Source organism: Solea solea, chromosome 8 (assembly GCF_958295425.1).
Source record: "Solea solea chromosome 8, fSolSol10.1, whole genome shotgun sequence".
Taxonomy (NCBI): domain Eukaryota; kingdom Metazoa; phylum Chordata; class Actinopteri; order Pleuronectiformes; family Soleidae; genus Solea; species Solea solea.
Window position 1 is genome coordinate 23,205,914 of NC_081141.1, and position 14,034 is coordinate 23,219,947.

General features: G+C 39.7%; 1 protein-coding gene across 2 annotated transcripts in view; it reads right to left on the reverse strand.

The window, feature by feature from the left end:
• The window catches only part of bmp1a (bone morphogenetic protein 1a), a 51,315-nt gene that overhangs the window by 27,071 nt on the left and 10,210 nt on the right, over positions 1-14,034 (reverse strand). For both annotated transcript variants that reach the window (XM_058636428.1, XM_058636429.1), the window contains exons 2-5: positions 11,607-11,720; positions 5,164-5,289; positions 3,558-3,675; positions 255-433 (exon numbers count right to left, since the gene is read on the reverse strand). In XM_058636428.1, coding sequence (XP_058492411.1) covers positions 255-433; positions 3,558-3,675; positions 5,164-5,289; positions 11,607-11,720 — 537 coding nt within the window. The remainder of the gene's footprint in view (positions 1-254; positions 434-3,557; positions 3,676-5,163; positions 5,290-11,606; positions 11,721-14,034) is intronic.

Here is a 14,034-nt window from a genome sequence, read left to right on the forward strand (position 1 = left end):
ACTTTTTAACTTCACTTCACAAATTAACAAACTACTACTGACAAAAATGAACCACCTGTGTAAGTTCATGGCATGAGCTGCCAAAATTCAATTTTCACTTGTCACGATTCTTGAGTCTGTGGGTAGAAGATCATGAGTGTTTACCCCCACTGGTGTTTTTTGTGTTATTACAATCTCAGTCTGCTCTGTGTGTGTGTACAGAAGAGACGTTTTTCTCTCTAACATTATTGCTTGGCGTTCTCATGTTCTCGTACCTGGCTGAATGTTGTCCCTGATGATGCTGACATGTTCGTCTCGATCGGGCCGCGTGTGTTCGTGCCAGAAGCCGATCACGTGACCCAACTCGTGCACCACAATGCCAAACTTGTCACAGTTCTTCCCAATGGATATGGCCTGTGGGCCCCCTCCACGGCGACCCACATAGGAGCAGCACCTGTGAGGACACGCAGACAGAGAGAGGCAGTGTTACTGAGGCCAGCACATGGTGACTAGACTTAATGTTTTCATACATTAAAAAAAAGACGCTAGTGGAAACTGCAGAGGGAGACACAGAAAGCCATGTTTCCAAGTTAGGAAGAATATGTCTCCTATACCTATGGTTCTCAAACTGCGGTATGGGTGCCACCAATGGAACACAACCTTCCTCTGATGGTACCTGGATGGAAATTAGACATACTGTTCTACTGTATATACCAGGGTACATGATCGGAGAAGTTACAGGGCACTTCCTTATTTGTGGCAAATGGTAGAAAACTGCCAAAATTACGACGGTTGCCATGGTCGCGCCTGACGAGTTTGTTCTTTTACGAAACATGCAAATCGCCAAGATGGACAGCAAATTCAAAATGGCTGAATTCCTGTTGAGTTGAGGCCATTGTCCCAATAGACCTTTTTGTTCTCCTTGGGCTGTGACATGTTTCCACCAAGATTCTTGAAATTTTGTTCAACTTAGTTTTAGGGGCACTACTGAGCCATTTTGGACTTTTACATAGTAAGTTTTTTTTTCAATTTGTGAGCCAATTGTCGCCCTTTTTCACCAACGTTTAGAACCTCATAAATGTGATCCTTTCAGGAAGAAAAAAAAATATCCAGGAATTCCAATAGATCCTTGTGTGAGGGCAAATGCTTAAAATAAAAGTCACAAGTGAGGAAAAGGAGGATGATGAGAGAGCATATTATATCTGCCTCTTGGGAAAAGTCTGTAGCTGACTTTGTTCAGTCTCTTTACACCACTGTGTTTTTAACGCTGGTGATAATGTTGTTACTTCAAGAGCTAATTATTTTCTCAGGTGGTACTTGGTGTAAAACGTTTGAGGAAAAACTGGTCTATACGTTTAAACATTCTCTGTGTGTACAGTCTATAAAGAAGAAGCTTGTGATGGCAATGACATCACTTCAACAACCTCAGCTCTGTTTGCGCTGACCCGTCATCCACACTTACAGCAGTAACATTCATTCATCCATCTGCCAATGCAAATGCTGCGAGTGACGGTGGGAGCTGGCGGACCGACGGCAGCGCTCCATCTCAGCGTGACATGAAAGGCTCAGTGTGGGAGTCTGCAGGACGGGCACACACATCACTGGCCCTGTGGCCCAGACGGCCGCTCTCTAATTACTGCCGGCCCAGCCAGAGCTCTCCCGAGACACGCCTTGAACTTTGCACAGGACAGATGGGGGCTTGCTGAATATGCAGCAGAGTTGAGCGTTCCCACTGCTAACCACTGCCGCCCGCGTGGATAATGTCATCCCTGTTGCCCCAGAGGGCAGCTACCGGGCTAAAAATGGCTGCCAGCCTTTGGCTGGAACAACTCTGCGTTTCATGAGCTGTATCAGCTTTCGGTGAAAGCTGTTTATCCTAAATGATACGTATCAGTGGAAGAAGTGCATTGTGAGTAATGACTTAATGCTTCCAGTTTGTGGTCTAAATCTGGTTAAAACATGGGAACTCTTGGGGCATTTTAGGCTTGTGAGACCCCCGGGAGCCTCTCTAATACCTCTCCTAACATCCCTGCCCTCGTTTTCACAACGTCACAAATTAATAGGTTGTGCTGGTTTGTGTTCCCACTGTGGCAGCAAAGGGTTTTAATTAAAAAAAATATTTCATCCATTATTAAATAAGAGTCCTGCACGTTCAAACAGGTTGTCAGTCGTCGCTTAGCAACTACGAGAGCCACAAACAGCACAGCAGAACTGCTGAGTGGACACTGAGAATAACTCCGGTGCAGTAAACCGGGGGATGGAGAGTTGTGTGGACGTCTGTCCCGCGAGTGCAGTTCAGCTGGACACCATCTTTGCCACAGACTAGTCAGCGATGACGAGACACAGGAAACATTGAAACACGAGACACTAAATGTCAAAAAAACCCAAACATGTTTAATCCTGAGTTTAAATCGGATCTTGATGACTGGGAATGTGTTTAATCAGCTTTCACTCCAGGGTGAAATTACTGCAGTGCATGGGGTTTTGGGTTAGCATGCCAATTACTTAGTTGCCAATTTTGGTAGCGATGAAAATGTCTGAGTCATTTCCGGCGTAATGCTAACGCACACACTCATTTTACAGACATTAGCATAGCCATTAGCCAACGATGTTTTTTGTTTAATCTTACTTAATTTTATTTTTATTATCAACTTGAAATTGCTCACTGGCCGTTGAGTTTGAACTGATGTAAAAGATAGCAAAAAAAAAACAAAAACAACAAGCACGTTTGTTGACACGTGGGAACTGTGGAACAGGTACAGGACACTTAGGACAGGTTGGGTCGAATTTAACATATTCTTACTATAGTGATTTCCCTCCCAACCACATTATCTAGGTGTGATATTCTGATTTTAGTCCGAAATGTAGTACAATTTCAGTCGGACTCACATGCCTGCGTATGTTTTAAAAGTCCTCTTCAAGTCGGACAAAGACAATAGTTTGATTAATTGATTATTAACTATTTTGATAATTGGTTTGAGGGCTTTTCTTTGATTTTTCAGCTTCTTAAAATGTGAATATTTTCTACTTTCTATGCTCCATGTGACAAAGAAATCATTAAAACACTGATGAAAGTCTTTCAACATTTTCTAACATTTTATGGACCAAACAAGTACTCGATTAATCGAGGACATAATCAACAGATTAATCGATTGTGACAATAATCTAAAAGACAATAAAGTCATGTAAACATACTGACTGACTAAGAATAGCTTCAGTGCAGTGCAGTAAATGGGAGGATGTAGAGTTGCGTGTATAAGTCTGTCCCTCGGGTGCAGTACTGCTGTGAACCATATATGACACAAACCAGTGATGATGATGATGATGAGGCACAGGAAACATTGAAACACTGAGCGTCTGACTCGTACACGACTGGTCTGCGGCTGAAACAACAGCTCACACAGATAGAGACTGTGAGAACAGGGAGGACGAACAAAGGGGGAAGGCTGCCGAGAAGGGAGGGAAGGAAAGAGAACTCACTAAGGAGCTAAATAATTAGCTGTCAATAACGAAGGCTCAGCAGAGGGTGACCATTGTTCAGTTCCTTCACGTGGGAGCTAAAAACCCCACTGACTCACCCACATGGTCTGTAGGTGAAGACAATATAGCTCTCCTCCTGTGTCCTCTCGATAAAGGTCACACAGGTGTGCTTCTCCCAGTGCCGCATGGCTTGGCGGAATATAGCCCGCTGACTGCCTGAATAGAATGAACAGAGACAGAGAGATCAGTGGAGCCAAAACCCACACACACAGTTACACAGTTACACACACACATGCATTGACTTTCATTCATTTGGACAGCCTAAACAAAGTGTAATCTATAAACAGTTAAACCCTAACCTTAACCTAACCGCAATTTAAATCTCCAGTTCCTCAGACATTAGGTTCTGCCTCATTAGAACCAGGTTTTAGTCTCCATGAGGACTACTGTTCCTGACAAAAAAGGTCCTAAAGAGGTAACAAATAGAAGTGCACACACACAACTTGTTTTTATGTCTTCGTGAGGACACATCATAGACATGATGCATTTCCTAGCCCCTTACCCTTACCTTAACCATCACAACTAAATGCCTAACCATTACCCCACCCCTAAAACCAGGTCTTAACCCTGAAAAAGGCTGTGGGGCCCAGATGAAATGTTCTCACTTTGCCAAAATGTCCTCACTCCGTATGGTTTTTGCATTTTTTTTGTCCTCACAAAGCCACAAATACAAGAATACACACACTTTAGAAAATTAAATAAAAATAAAAATGGACAACAAGCATTTCCCAGCCAAAAGCATGAAAATGCAAATGTTTGGTGATTTACAGACAGTTTTATCATTGTCCTTTGTGAAGCTCCCCTGTCACAGGTCACTTCTGGGTTACACAAACTACGGGTCACGTAACTTGCGTTAGATAGAAAATTCAAAACTGGTCAAAACAGGAATTGTTCGTTATCTGTTTTTTTATATATACATATTTCATTTTATTGAAAAATGAATGAAAAATGAATGAACGAATGACACACACATTTCTGTGCAGGATGTACTGAACTCATTTCTTTAATGAACTGATTCTAATGATTCAGTTACACCGAAAAACAACTGCTTTGATGTCACCAGTGTGTGTGTTTGTGTTCTATGATGACCCCACCCACGTTGAGGAGGTTCTAAGAAGTAATGGAAGGCGAACAGCGTAACTGATACCAAACCAAATAGAGCCGAGTTGTGCAAGAACTGTATAATGAAAAGCACCATTAGGTCATGTAAATGCACATTTACTGGCTTCACTGGTAATCTGTGGATCTTCTAATGTTCTGTTTTTGAGTCGTGCAAACACATCGTTGTATATTTGAAACACTGAAGTGAATTCAAATGAAAAAACCCCCAAAGGTTTAAAGGGAGCATCTGGTGGCAAGTTCCTACAACATTAGTCCACGTTTGGTCCAACAAGTCCTGCTGTGTCTTCTGGCTTAGAGAAGTGCAATGACATCAGCGCATTTCTTTGTATCAATTCCTTTTTCTTTTTTTCCTCGAGGAATTCATTGATCCTTCAGCGTAAAAAGCATCAGCGTGTCCTACTCTAGTCATTTTAACCACATAAGCGTATAATGTTTTTTTTACAATGCGCAGTCATAAAAAGGTCATTATTCCACATTACATCATGTACACATTTGATTAGAGGGAGAATCTTTGTTACTTACCACTGAAGTTTCCACTGATGACATAAGGAATCACGCCCTCAGGCCAAACACGCTCAGGTCTGGATGTGGCAGCTCTTTTCCTGCGGCGTGAGCCTTGCCTGTTACGGCTGTTCTGATTGGCCAATCCTAAGAATTTACAACAAAATACAACAGGTTGGATTATTCAGTACATTTTGTATCGTACGATGGAAGAAAAAGTGAGGACATGATCACAAAGGTGCGATGCTATTTGAAAAAAAAAAGAAATTCCAATTATCATTTGTTCTCCCTGTTTTGCACGAAGGGATTTTATTGAAGCCGAATCCTTTTCTTCTTCTCAAATTAATTTTGCCATAAATGTCACTCAACGCAAATAAATTGAGAGTAACCATGGAGACTAAGCTCCCACCTAAACCTGGTGATTATAATAGGAGACACCCGTGCGTGTCACACACATACAGCACAATAATCCTTACAGCGCTGCAACTGCACATCCATATGCTACACAACACACACTCAAGCAAACACAGAGGGAAAAACTGCACCTGGTTTGAACTCATTACATTTTAGAGAAACTTTCCCAACTTTTAAAAAAAAAGTCAGCGAAAATGTCACATTAAAGCCTCTTACTGTATATCACTGGAGGAGTAATTTAACTGACAAACTATAAAATTAAATGAGTTTTCGTTATCTAAAATTGAGCTTAATGTTGAAACATTTTAATTGTATATTATCTCATTATGGAGCGCACTACATCTGGAAATAATGTCACGCTTCAGTGCATCTCATGCAGCAAATTCCCCCCTTTTCTTTTTACAGAAACATATGGGATTTCTCGCCATTTTAAATCACATCCAGAGGAGTTCTGAGAATTGTATCACTCATGTCACGTCACAGCGAAGCAAAAAGGACACATGTTTTGTTCATGGAAAGAACAGAGGTAACTTATTTTCCATTTATTGACATCATTTTGGGTCCTTAAAAACTCTTCTTTTGAAAATTAGAAATAGTTTTGAAAAAATGTTCGCAATGGAACTTGGCAGGTCTGCAGGTATCTTCTAGGTCAATGGTTCTCAAATCAAATTGTGGTACGCGAGCTTCCTTTGGTGGTAATTGGAAGGAAAATGAGAAACACTGTTCTACTGTATATACCAGCTTATGTGATCAAAGAGTGATCTGCCTCCTGTGAAAAGTCTGTAGCTGACTTTGCTCGGCCTAATTACACCACAGTATTTTAACGTTGGTGAGGATGGTGTCACTTCAAGAGCTCACTATTTTGTCAGGTGGTAATTTTACTTTTTTACTGTACTTTTTTCAAATCTGACTTGATTTTAACAAGAAACTTTGTAACTGATTTTCCAATGTTTTAATCCTGAGAAAGCACAAACTGGACGATCCCGTCCAGTCAAGAGCACCACACACTGAACGCCTAGTGTGTGGTCAAACGATTTCAGGGATTTGGGATCTCACAGAGACTCGCCTGATTTATACGTGACTTCAGAATATGAACAGACATGGAGGCGGACTGTCGTCATCGTCAGTTAATAGCTGTTGTGTGTACGCAATGTTTTGTGCTGGGAAATGCAAAAAAAACTGTGGATGAAGACATGGAATCAACTTTGCTTGTACACGTTACAGTTCTAAACAAAAGTACGCAACATCCGTTTGCCGGTCGACTCGCTCTCATTGGTTATTGTGGGGTTCTGCTCACGCCCCCAATCCCTGTTCAGTCGTAAGTATCATGACTCTGATGCGTCCGATGACGTTAAACTCGTGTCTGTTTATCCCTCACACTACAGGAACATTTGTTCAAATCAGTCTACAATCCCAGGGCACCCACGATTATCGGAAGGACCATAATCTGGCCAATAAACCTCTAGTGTGAATAAAAATTGAACAAATGACTGTCAAAAAAAAAAAGAAGATAAAATCCTCCTGTGAAAAATCCACAGCTGACTTTGCTCGGTTTATTTACACCACTGAATTTTAACAATGGCGATGACAGTGTTCATTATTTTCTTCAGGTGGTACTTGGTATAAAAAAAAGTTTGAGCACCACTGTTGTAGGTATAAAACTTATTTTCTTGTTCTTGCTTTAATGAAATTCTGCAGAATCTCAGCAGTGCACTGACAACTTGGTATTTATACAAAAGAAAAAACCTCCAGCAGCAATTAAAAAAAGAAGACTTTACAGCAAAACACCACCTGGATTGACCTCAGAATTAAAGCGACTTTTGAAAAAAAACAAAAAAAAAAACCAACAAACAAAAACAAGTGCATCTGGTTTCACACCGTCCGCTGCGCCGCGTCTGCTGCTCATCTAACTATCCTCAAAATCTGCTCGTCCTCGTCTCCTCTCATTAAAATGTGATTAACATGCACAGACACAGTTTGCCGGAACAATGTGTTCTGTCGAATTTCAGTCTGCGGGAGTAAATCTCAGCAGCCGGGAGAGATCAATTAGCACGTACACTTGTACATGTGTCGAGCAAAACGCCTGATTAAGAGCCAAATATCTGCTCAGTCAACTGATAAGAGGACACAAAATGTGGAAGATTACAATAACGTGATTAAATCTACAATCTTCATTTTGTAGTAATGCAGGGGCGGTTTAAGGGATTTTTATCCCTCTTTTTTTTCTGTGGATCGTGTTATTCATTGAACCACATGACCCTGGTCTTTGCTCGATGTGGGACGTGGACATGAGGTCACAGACTGAACAAACTCACTTCTACTGAACATGCTGATCTGAGTCAATTCCTGAAATAAGAACAACCTTAATCAGCACCTGAGGATTAATCATAAACAGAGCAGAAAGTGAACAACAACAACAAAAAAGGGGGATTATCAGCAAGCTGATTACTTCAGTAATGTTATGGTTAAATCTGCCCTGATTTATGACAAAACATTACCATTCGTTGAGATCCATAATAAATTGATAAACATGTAACTTTATGAAATATTTGGCACTTTTTAAGCAATTTGTGTGGAGGAAAAAAAACAACAACAGTGTAAATGTTATGTACCATTAGTTGTGTAAAGGTATCTGATTTATATCCATCTTGTTTCTAAACAGTGGTCGTACTGAGGTTGTTTTCATAATCGATTAATCTATTGATAATTTTCTTGATTCATCGAATCAATAAAATGTCAGAAACTATTGAAATATGTTGATTGTTGTTTCCCAAACCTCAAAATGATGATATTCTCAAGTGTGCACAAACCAAAATTACAAATTTTAATGATTTCTTTGTCATATTATTATATTATTAGTTTTCAGCTGCATAAATGTGTTAAATGTCTATTTTTCTGGTTTCTTTGCTCCATTTAACAAATAAATCATTAACAATGAATAATGTTGGTTCATGGACAAAATGAAACATTTGAGAATATTATCATTTCAACGTTTGGTGGAAAAAAACATCAACAATTTCTGACATTTTATGGTCCAAACAATGAATAATTTAATTGAGAAGTTATGCAAATTATTATTAGCTACAGCTCTGGACTGAATATGGTTGGGTAGTAGTAGGAGGGGCATTCCTTTCTGTTTTTTTCCCCTTGTTTTCATTTAATCTGAAAGGCACTTTCTGTTTGAGCTTGAAAACAGCAATATAAATAAAATGACTATTATTAGATAAAGTGAAAGGAACATTGGAACAAAGCGTCAACAGGTATAAAATCCTGCACCCATAGCTCCACTTCATTCCCTCGGATGTCAATATTTAAACTTAACAATCAATCCGAACTTTTAGGAGCAGCTGAAATGTTTTCTTTAATCCTGGGAAACATTTCCTTTTCTCAACGTGTTCATTTACTCAAGAGGAAAAACACTGTTCGGGCACAGACGGCGACAAGCACACACTTGCTGGTTCATGCTCACCTGTAGATTATGGGATTGCAAAGCCTATCGGCCCCTGCTGACTCACAGCTGTTGTTTAAATACAGCTTTTTCATTTAAAAACAACATTTACACCGACAAAGCCCAGCAATTACTGTTGTACATGGAGATACAAGTGTAGCAATGGGCCGGGATAATAGGGGAGCGGCGTGCATAAATGTTTTAAAGGAGCTCATGAAAAACACAAAGCTGAAATCAGACAGGTGCCGCCGAGAGCCGGGGAGGATCCCGAGTGGTTAGGCTGTTGTAATGTCAGGTAGTGCAGTGTCCTTGTATGTAATTATTCTCAAATGAGAAAAAGCGATGCAGTCACCTTGTTATTTTCAGTTTTTATAATGAAACCGCATTCCCACAGGCACAGTGCAAAAAAAAACATTTTTAACAAAGGAAAAAATAAGCCCAATTTCTGGGAAGTTGTTCTTATGTTTTTGCCTGAAAAGAAAAATAATCTTGGCGGCCAAGTGTTGCACTAGAATAATGATCTAATTTTAAGATAACTTTGTCTTAATAAGATATTACAGTTTAAGCATTAATTTACCAGTTTGCATGAAATCCTAACTTTAAGAATAACTGCACATCTTCTGTTGAGTGTGCTCTCTGCAAATGTGTGCTTGCCCTTCTATGTTTGATAGAAGCACTATTTTGTATTTCTACACAGTATTTGAAGGATGTAATTTTAAAAATCTGTATTCCACCCATCCCTAATTTGTTAAAGAACTTCAATTTTGGCCAGTTTTGACTAGTTTTGGCCTGTTTTAAGTCACATTACAGTGGGAATGTGGCTAGGTGTACCACCTAGTCTTTTGTTTACCCCATTGGCAGATTTTGTTTTCTCTTAAATTGAAAAAATCTAAATCAATTTAGTTTTTCGCAGTGTAAAAAATTGGATTAAATGGGTTTTTTGACCAGTGGGAATGTATTAAGACAGCTTGATGCAAGCAGGATTTTTTCGTCTTTGGCTTCTTTAGTGAACCAGATGAACATGCTTATTTTCTTCTTCATCTTACTTCCATTTTTTGGTAACAATACAAATTCCTATGACATGCATTCATCTTCCCTGTAAGAAGCCATGAATGTTTTTGTTGAGACTTTTTACTTCATCATTTCGGAGCAGTTGAAAGATGGGACTAAAATAAAAGATACAAAATGGGTCACTCAGGTACACAAAACCTGAGTGACAAACCAGTTTGCTATTTTTTTATGGGGGGAAAGAGGCTTTAGTGATCGTCAAACACATTCAGGCCCAATAACATCTCTAATTTTTACCCCTAACACTTCCCCTGTAAAACAGTTACAATAGGTTGTGGTTAAAATCTATTCCTATGAAATGTGACACACCTTTAATGTGATACATCATCACGTAACACGTTTTGACAGAAATTCAACATGCCATCGTGGAGACATGTCAAGAAATGTCTGGAACACCTGGGAATACTGATAAATACAGTGTGTGGTGCGCAAAAAATGCTGCTACCAGGTTTGTTGTGGTTAGCGTAGCTGCACAACATGTTAAACAATGTTAGCATGTTGTGTAGCTAAATTAAAAACACATTAACCTCATGTGTGATAGAAAAAGGAACATATTAATTGAATCATAACTCCCTGTGGTGAAAGCTACATAGTGGACCAGTTTATAGTATGTAGAAGACATTATTATTAATGTTGGCTAAGTTTTAAACTGAAAATTAAACCCTGCTAAACCAAAACTACATGTTGATAAATTCATAGCTTTCAATTTGAAACCCTAGCAGTTGCATATTCGTTGTCAGGGTGGGATTTTTCCTGTCAACAGGATTTCCTGTTTTTATGACTTCCTTTTCTGACCTTATACTTACCTCAAGTAAGTCCTCTTGGGACATACATTCATATGTTCGTACATATCATACTTGCCTGTATAAAGGAGTTTATTACTGTCTTATATTAAATTCACAATAATGATGATAATAATATTCAAGCGAACAGAGCATCCATATCGGAATAGTATCGGCAGATATCCAAATTCAGGTATCGGGATCGGATCGGAAGTGAAAAAAAGTGGATCGTGCATCCCTAGTTAGCATAGCTAAACAACATGTTAACTAATGTTAGCATGCTGTGCAGCTAAATTAAAATGAACACATTATTAAAAACAGTGAGTGACATATTAAAAAAATATTATATATTTACAATATATTAATTGAATCATAACTCCTGTGGTGAAAACTACACAGTGGACCAGTGCATAGTATGTAAAAGACACTGCTAACAAGTTTGTTGTGGTTAGTGTAGCTACACAACATGCTAAACAATGTTAGCTGTAATGAGGGTAATACTAAATTCCTTGGATATAATTAATCCGGGACATCGTGACCCTCTGAAATGTGGCAAATAAAAAAATCTTTATCTGAAGTGCTTGTTCACTCATACAACAAGAATCGGGACATGCTACATCTCCAAGTTTTTCACGCAAAACAGAGAGGTGAGACTAATTAGGAACAAAGAGTGAAAAAGGATTAAGCTTTTGCGTGATCATGAGTTTTCACCGTAACTCGTCATGTTTGAACAAGTGTTGTTTTTTTTTTACCTGTGTCTGTGTGATTGATAATCTGGACAGTTCTCTGAGCCAAATCTATTATTCTGTCCACTTTAAACGACCGCAGGTCCTCCTCGTCCAGAGCGATGTCTCCCAGAAAGGCAACTGAAACAAAACAAAGATGACACATGTCAGACGACATCCACTAGACAGAGTTTCACTTTGCTTCAGACAGTAGCCTTGAGCTTTTTCTACCACTCAGACAAAGTAAAAAAAAAAAGCATTGAGGCCCAGTCAAATCACTTGGCGACAGCCTAGAATGCATCACACACATAACAAAATATGTTTTTTTTTTTTCATTTTGGCTGTGTCCTGTTTACCCGTGCCATGCAATGAAATAGAAACAGAGTTGTGAAACAGCAGTGTCTCTGTTTGGATAACAGGCCATTTTGTCTCATCTCCAAATTGCAGCACAAATGAAAGCAGTACAGTGCATATGGCCCATGATGGTCCGGGCACTAAAGACAGAGTATGAACTCAGAAACCTGACTGCTGACATTGTTCACATCATAAACTGAGCCAGATGTGACCAAACAACAAATCTCATGCTTTGTTCCTCGGACAGTTTATATGAGAGCTATCAAATATGATACAGTGAGACATTGACGGTGCCTCGATGGAGTAATGTGGGGCACCTTGAACAAGTAATGGCACTTTAATGAGGCCAGGGAGAGGGAAAATAACCAAACAGTCCCACTTTACGAGGAATGAGCTTTATGGAATTCTCTACAAAATGGCCCATTTCTTCAGAGGATAAGGTGGGAGTCCTCCCCACAAAGACAGGGTGCACAGGTTTACAAGATTTAAACACCAGCATGTTTCTACAATTTATGACCTGGCTTGTGTACATGAGCTGGGGAAAACTGTCAGAGGTAGCGGGGGATTAAAGAGAAGCAGAGGGGGATAATAAAAAAGTAAATTGGTGGCAATGTGACCTATGTCTGAAGAGCAGATGACAACTAGAATAAGAGTTCTTCCCACAACTCAATTCTGATTAGGGAGGTCAGGGAGAAAATGACAACCTTCGGGATGTGTATTTACAGGTTAGCATGGTGGAAACGAGACCAGTCCTGGAGGATTAAAGGAACAACCACTAAACTAAAAATGCCAGCAATTTACAGTAGTAAACTTTAAATCTGTGAGTCATCAGTCACAACGTTTTCAGGCACAATTAAGTCTGTGCCATTTAAATGGACTACTGTGTGGGGGGGGGGGGGTTTGATTTGTGCAAGGCTAGGTGGCGATATGCCCTCTTTCAGCTTGTTAGTATTAAGGCCCACTTATACTCCATTTGCGTCAATTTTACGTCTCCGTCACCACACTACACACCTGTTTTTGCGAAAATATATTTATACAACTTCTCTTTCTGTATATATAACGTCTAAAATGTTTACAAAGTCCAGTTTTAGTCAGACGAGGAGAGTACTCTGTTTTTTGGTTTCTAACATTATGTCAACACACTGACTGTGTCCCCCTGTTACAAGCTACTCCTACTATGAAATAACAAAGAAAATTCATTTTGCAAAGTTTGTTTTGAGGGAGTTATTAATCTCCTGCACAGAAGACTGGAACAAGAGAGGAAAGAATGAAAAGCAGAACAAAGGCAGAAGATATATTGAAAGTCACTTGGTTCACATCCCTTTTCACCAGAGGACTATCATTGAAACAATCTGGAGTTGGATGTGGTGGATGCAGGCCAGTCTTTCACCCTGGAGGTCATAGAGTATACGAGGCAGAATGACTGTGTTTGAGTTTAAAGGCTAATGGCAGCAATAAGGAAAGGTGTAGATCACTGCTGACAGGATAGGGCATGCACAGAGGATAGGTTTAAATTCCAGAGGTCAAAGGGATCCTCTAATTTGTTCCTGCAAAAAACCAAACACTAACTCACCAGCGTCCAAGTCCATAACAGAAAAAACAGACTGAAACTTAGCCTTAGTACTGACAGTCACTGGCAAGAACATCAGTGATAAGGTGAAACCAGCAGATGTAGTGCAGTATGGGATGGATATGCTGACAACACAAACACATTTTTCTTTTTTTGTAATCACCACATTTTTTACTAGATTCCCAGAACTGGCTGAGTGCTGACAAGAACAGGCAGTACTTGAACAATTAATTCCAAGTTGCCGTGATATAAGACCACTTTCAAAACATTCCTCCAAAAGTCTTTTTTACTCCATACTGGATGAGAAACGTTCAACAACAATTGGAGGATGTTTCCTTTCACATGTCGAGTCAATTTGCAACATATTAGCAGAGTTGTGTAAATGTCCGCAGGCCATGACTAAATAACCAAGTGCAGACTTTCCACTATGAGGTTCACAGAGGGATGCGCTCACTGCCTATGACTGAGTCCCAGTCATCCACCACAGTGCCGGAGACAGACCGCTTTAATCCGCAGTGTCATTGTTCTCAG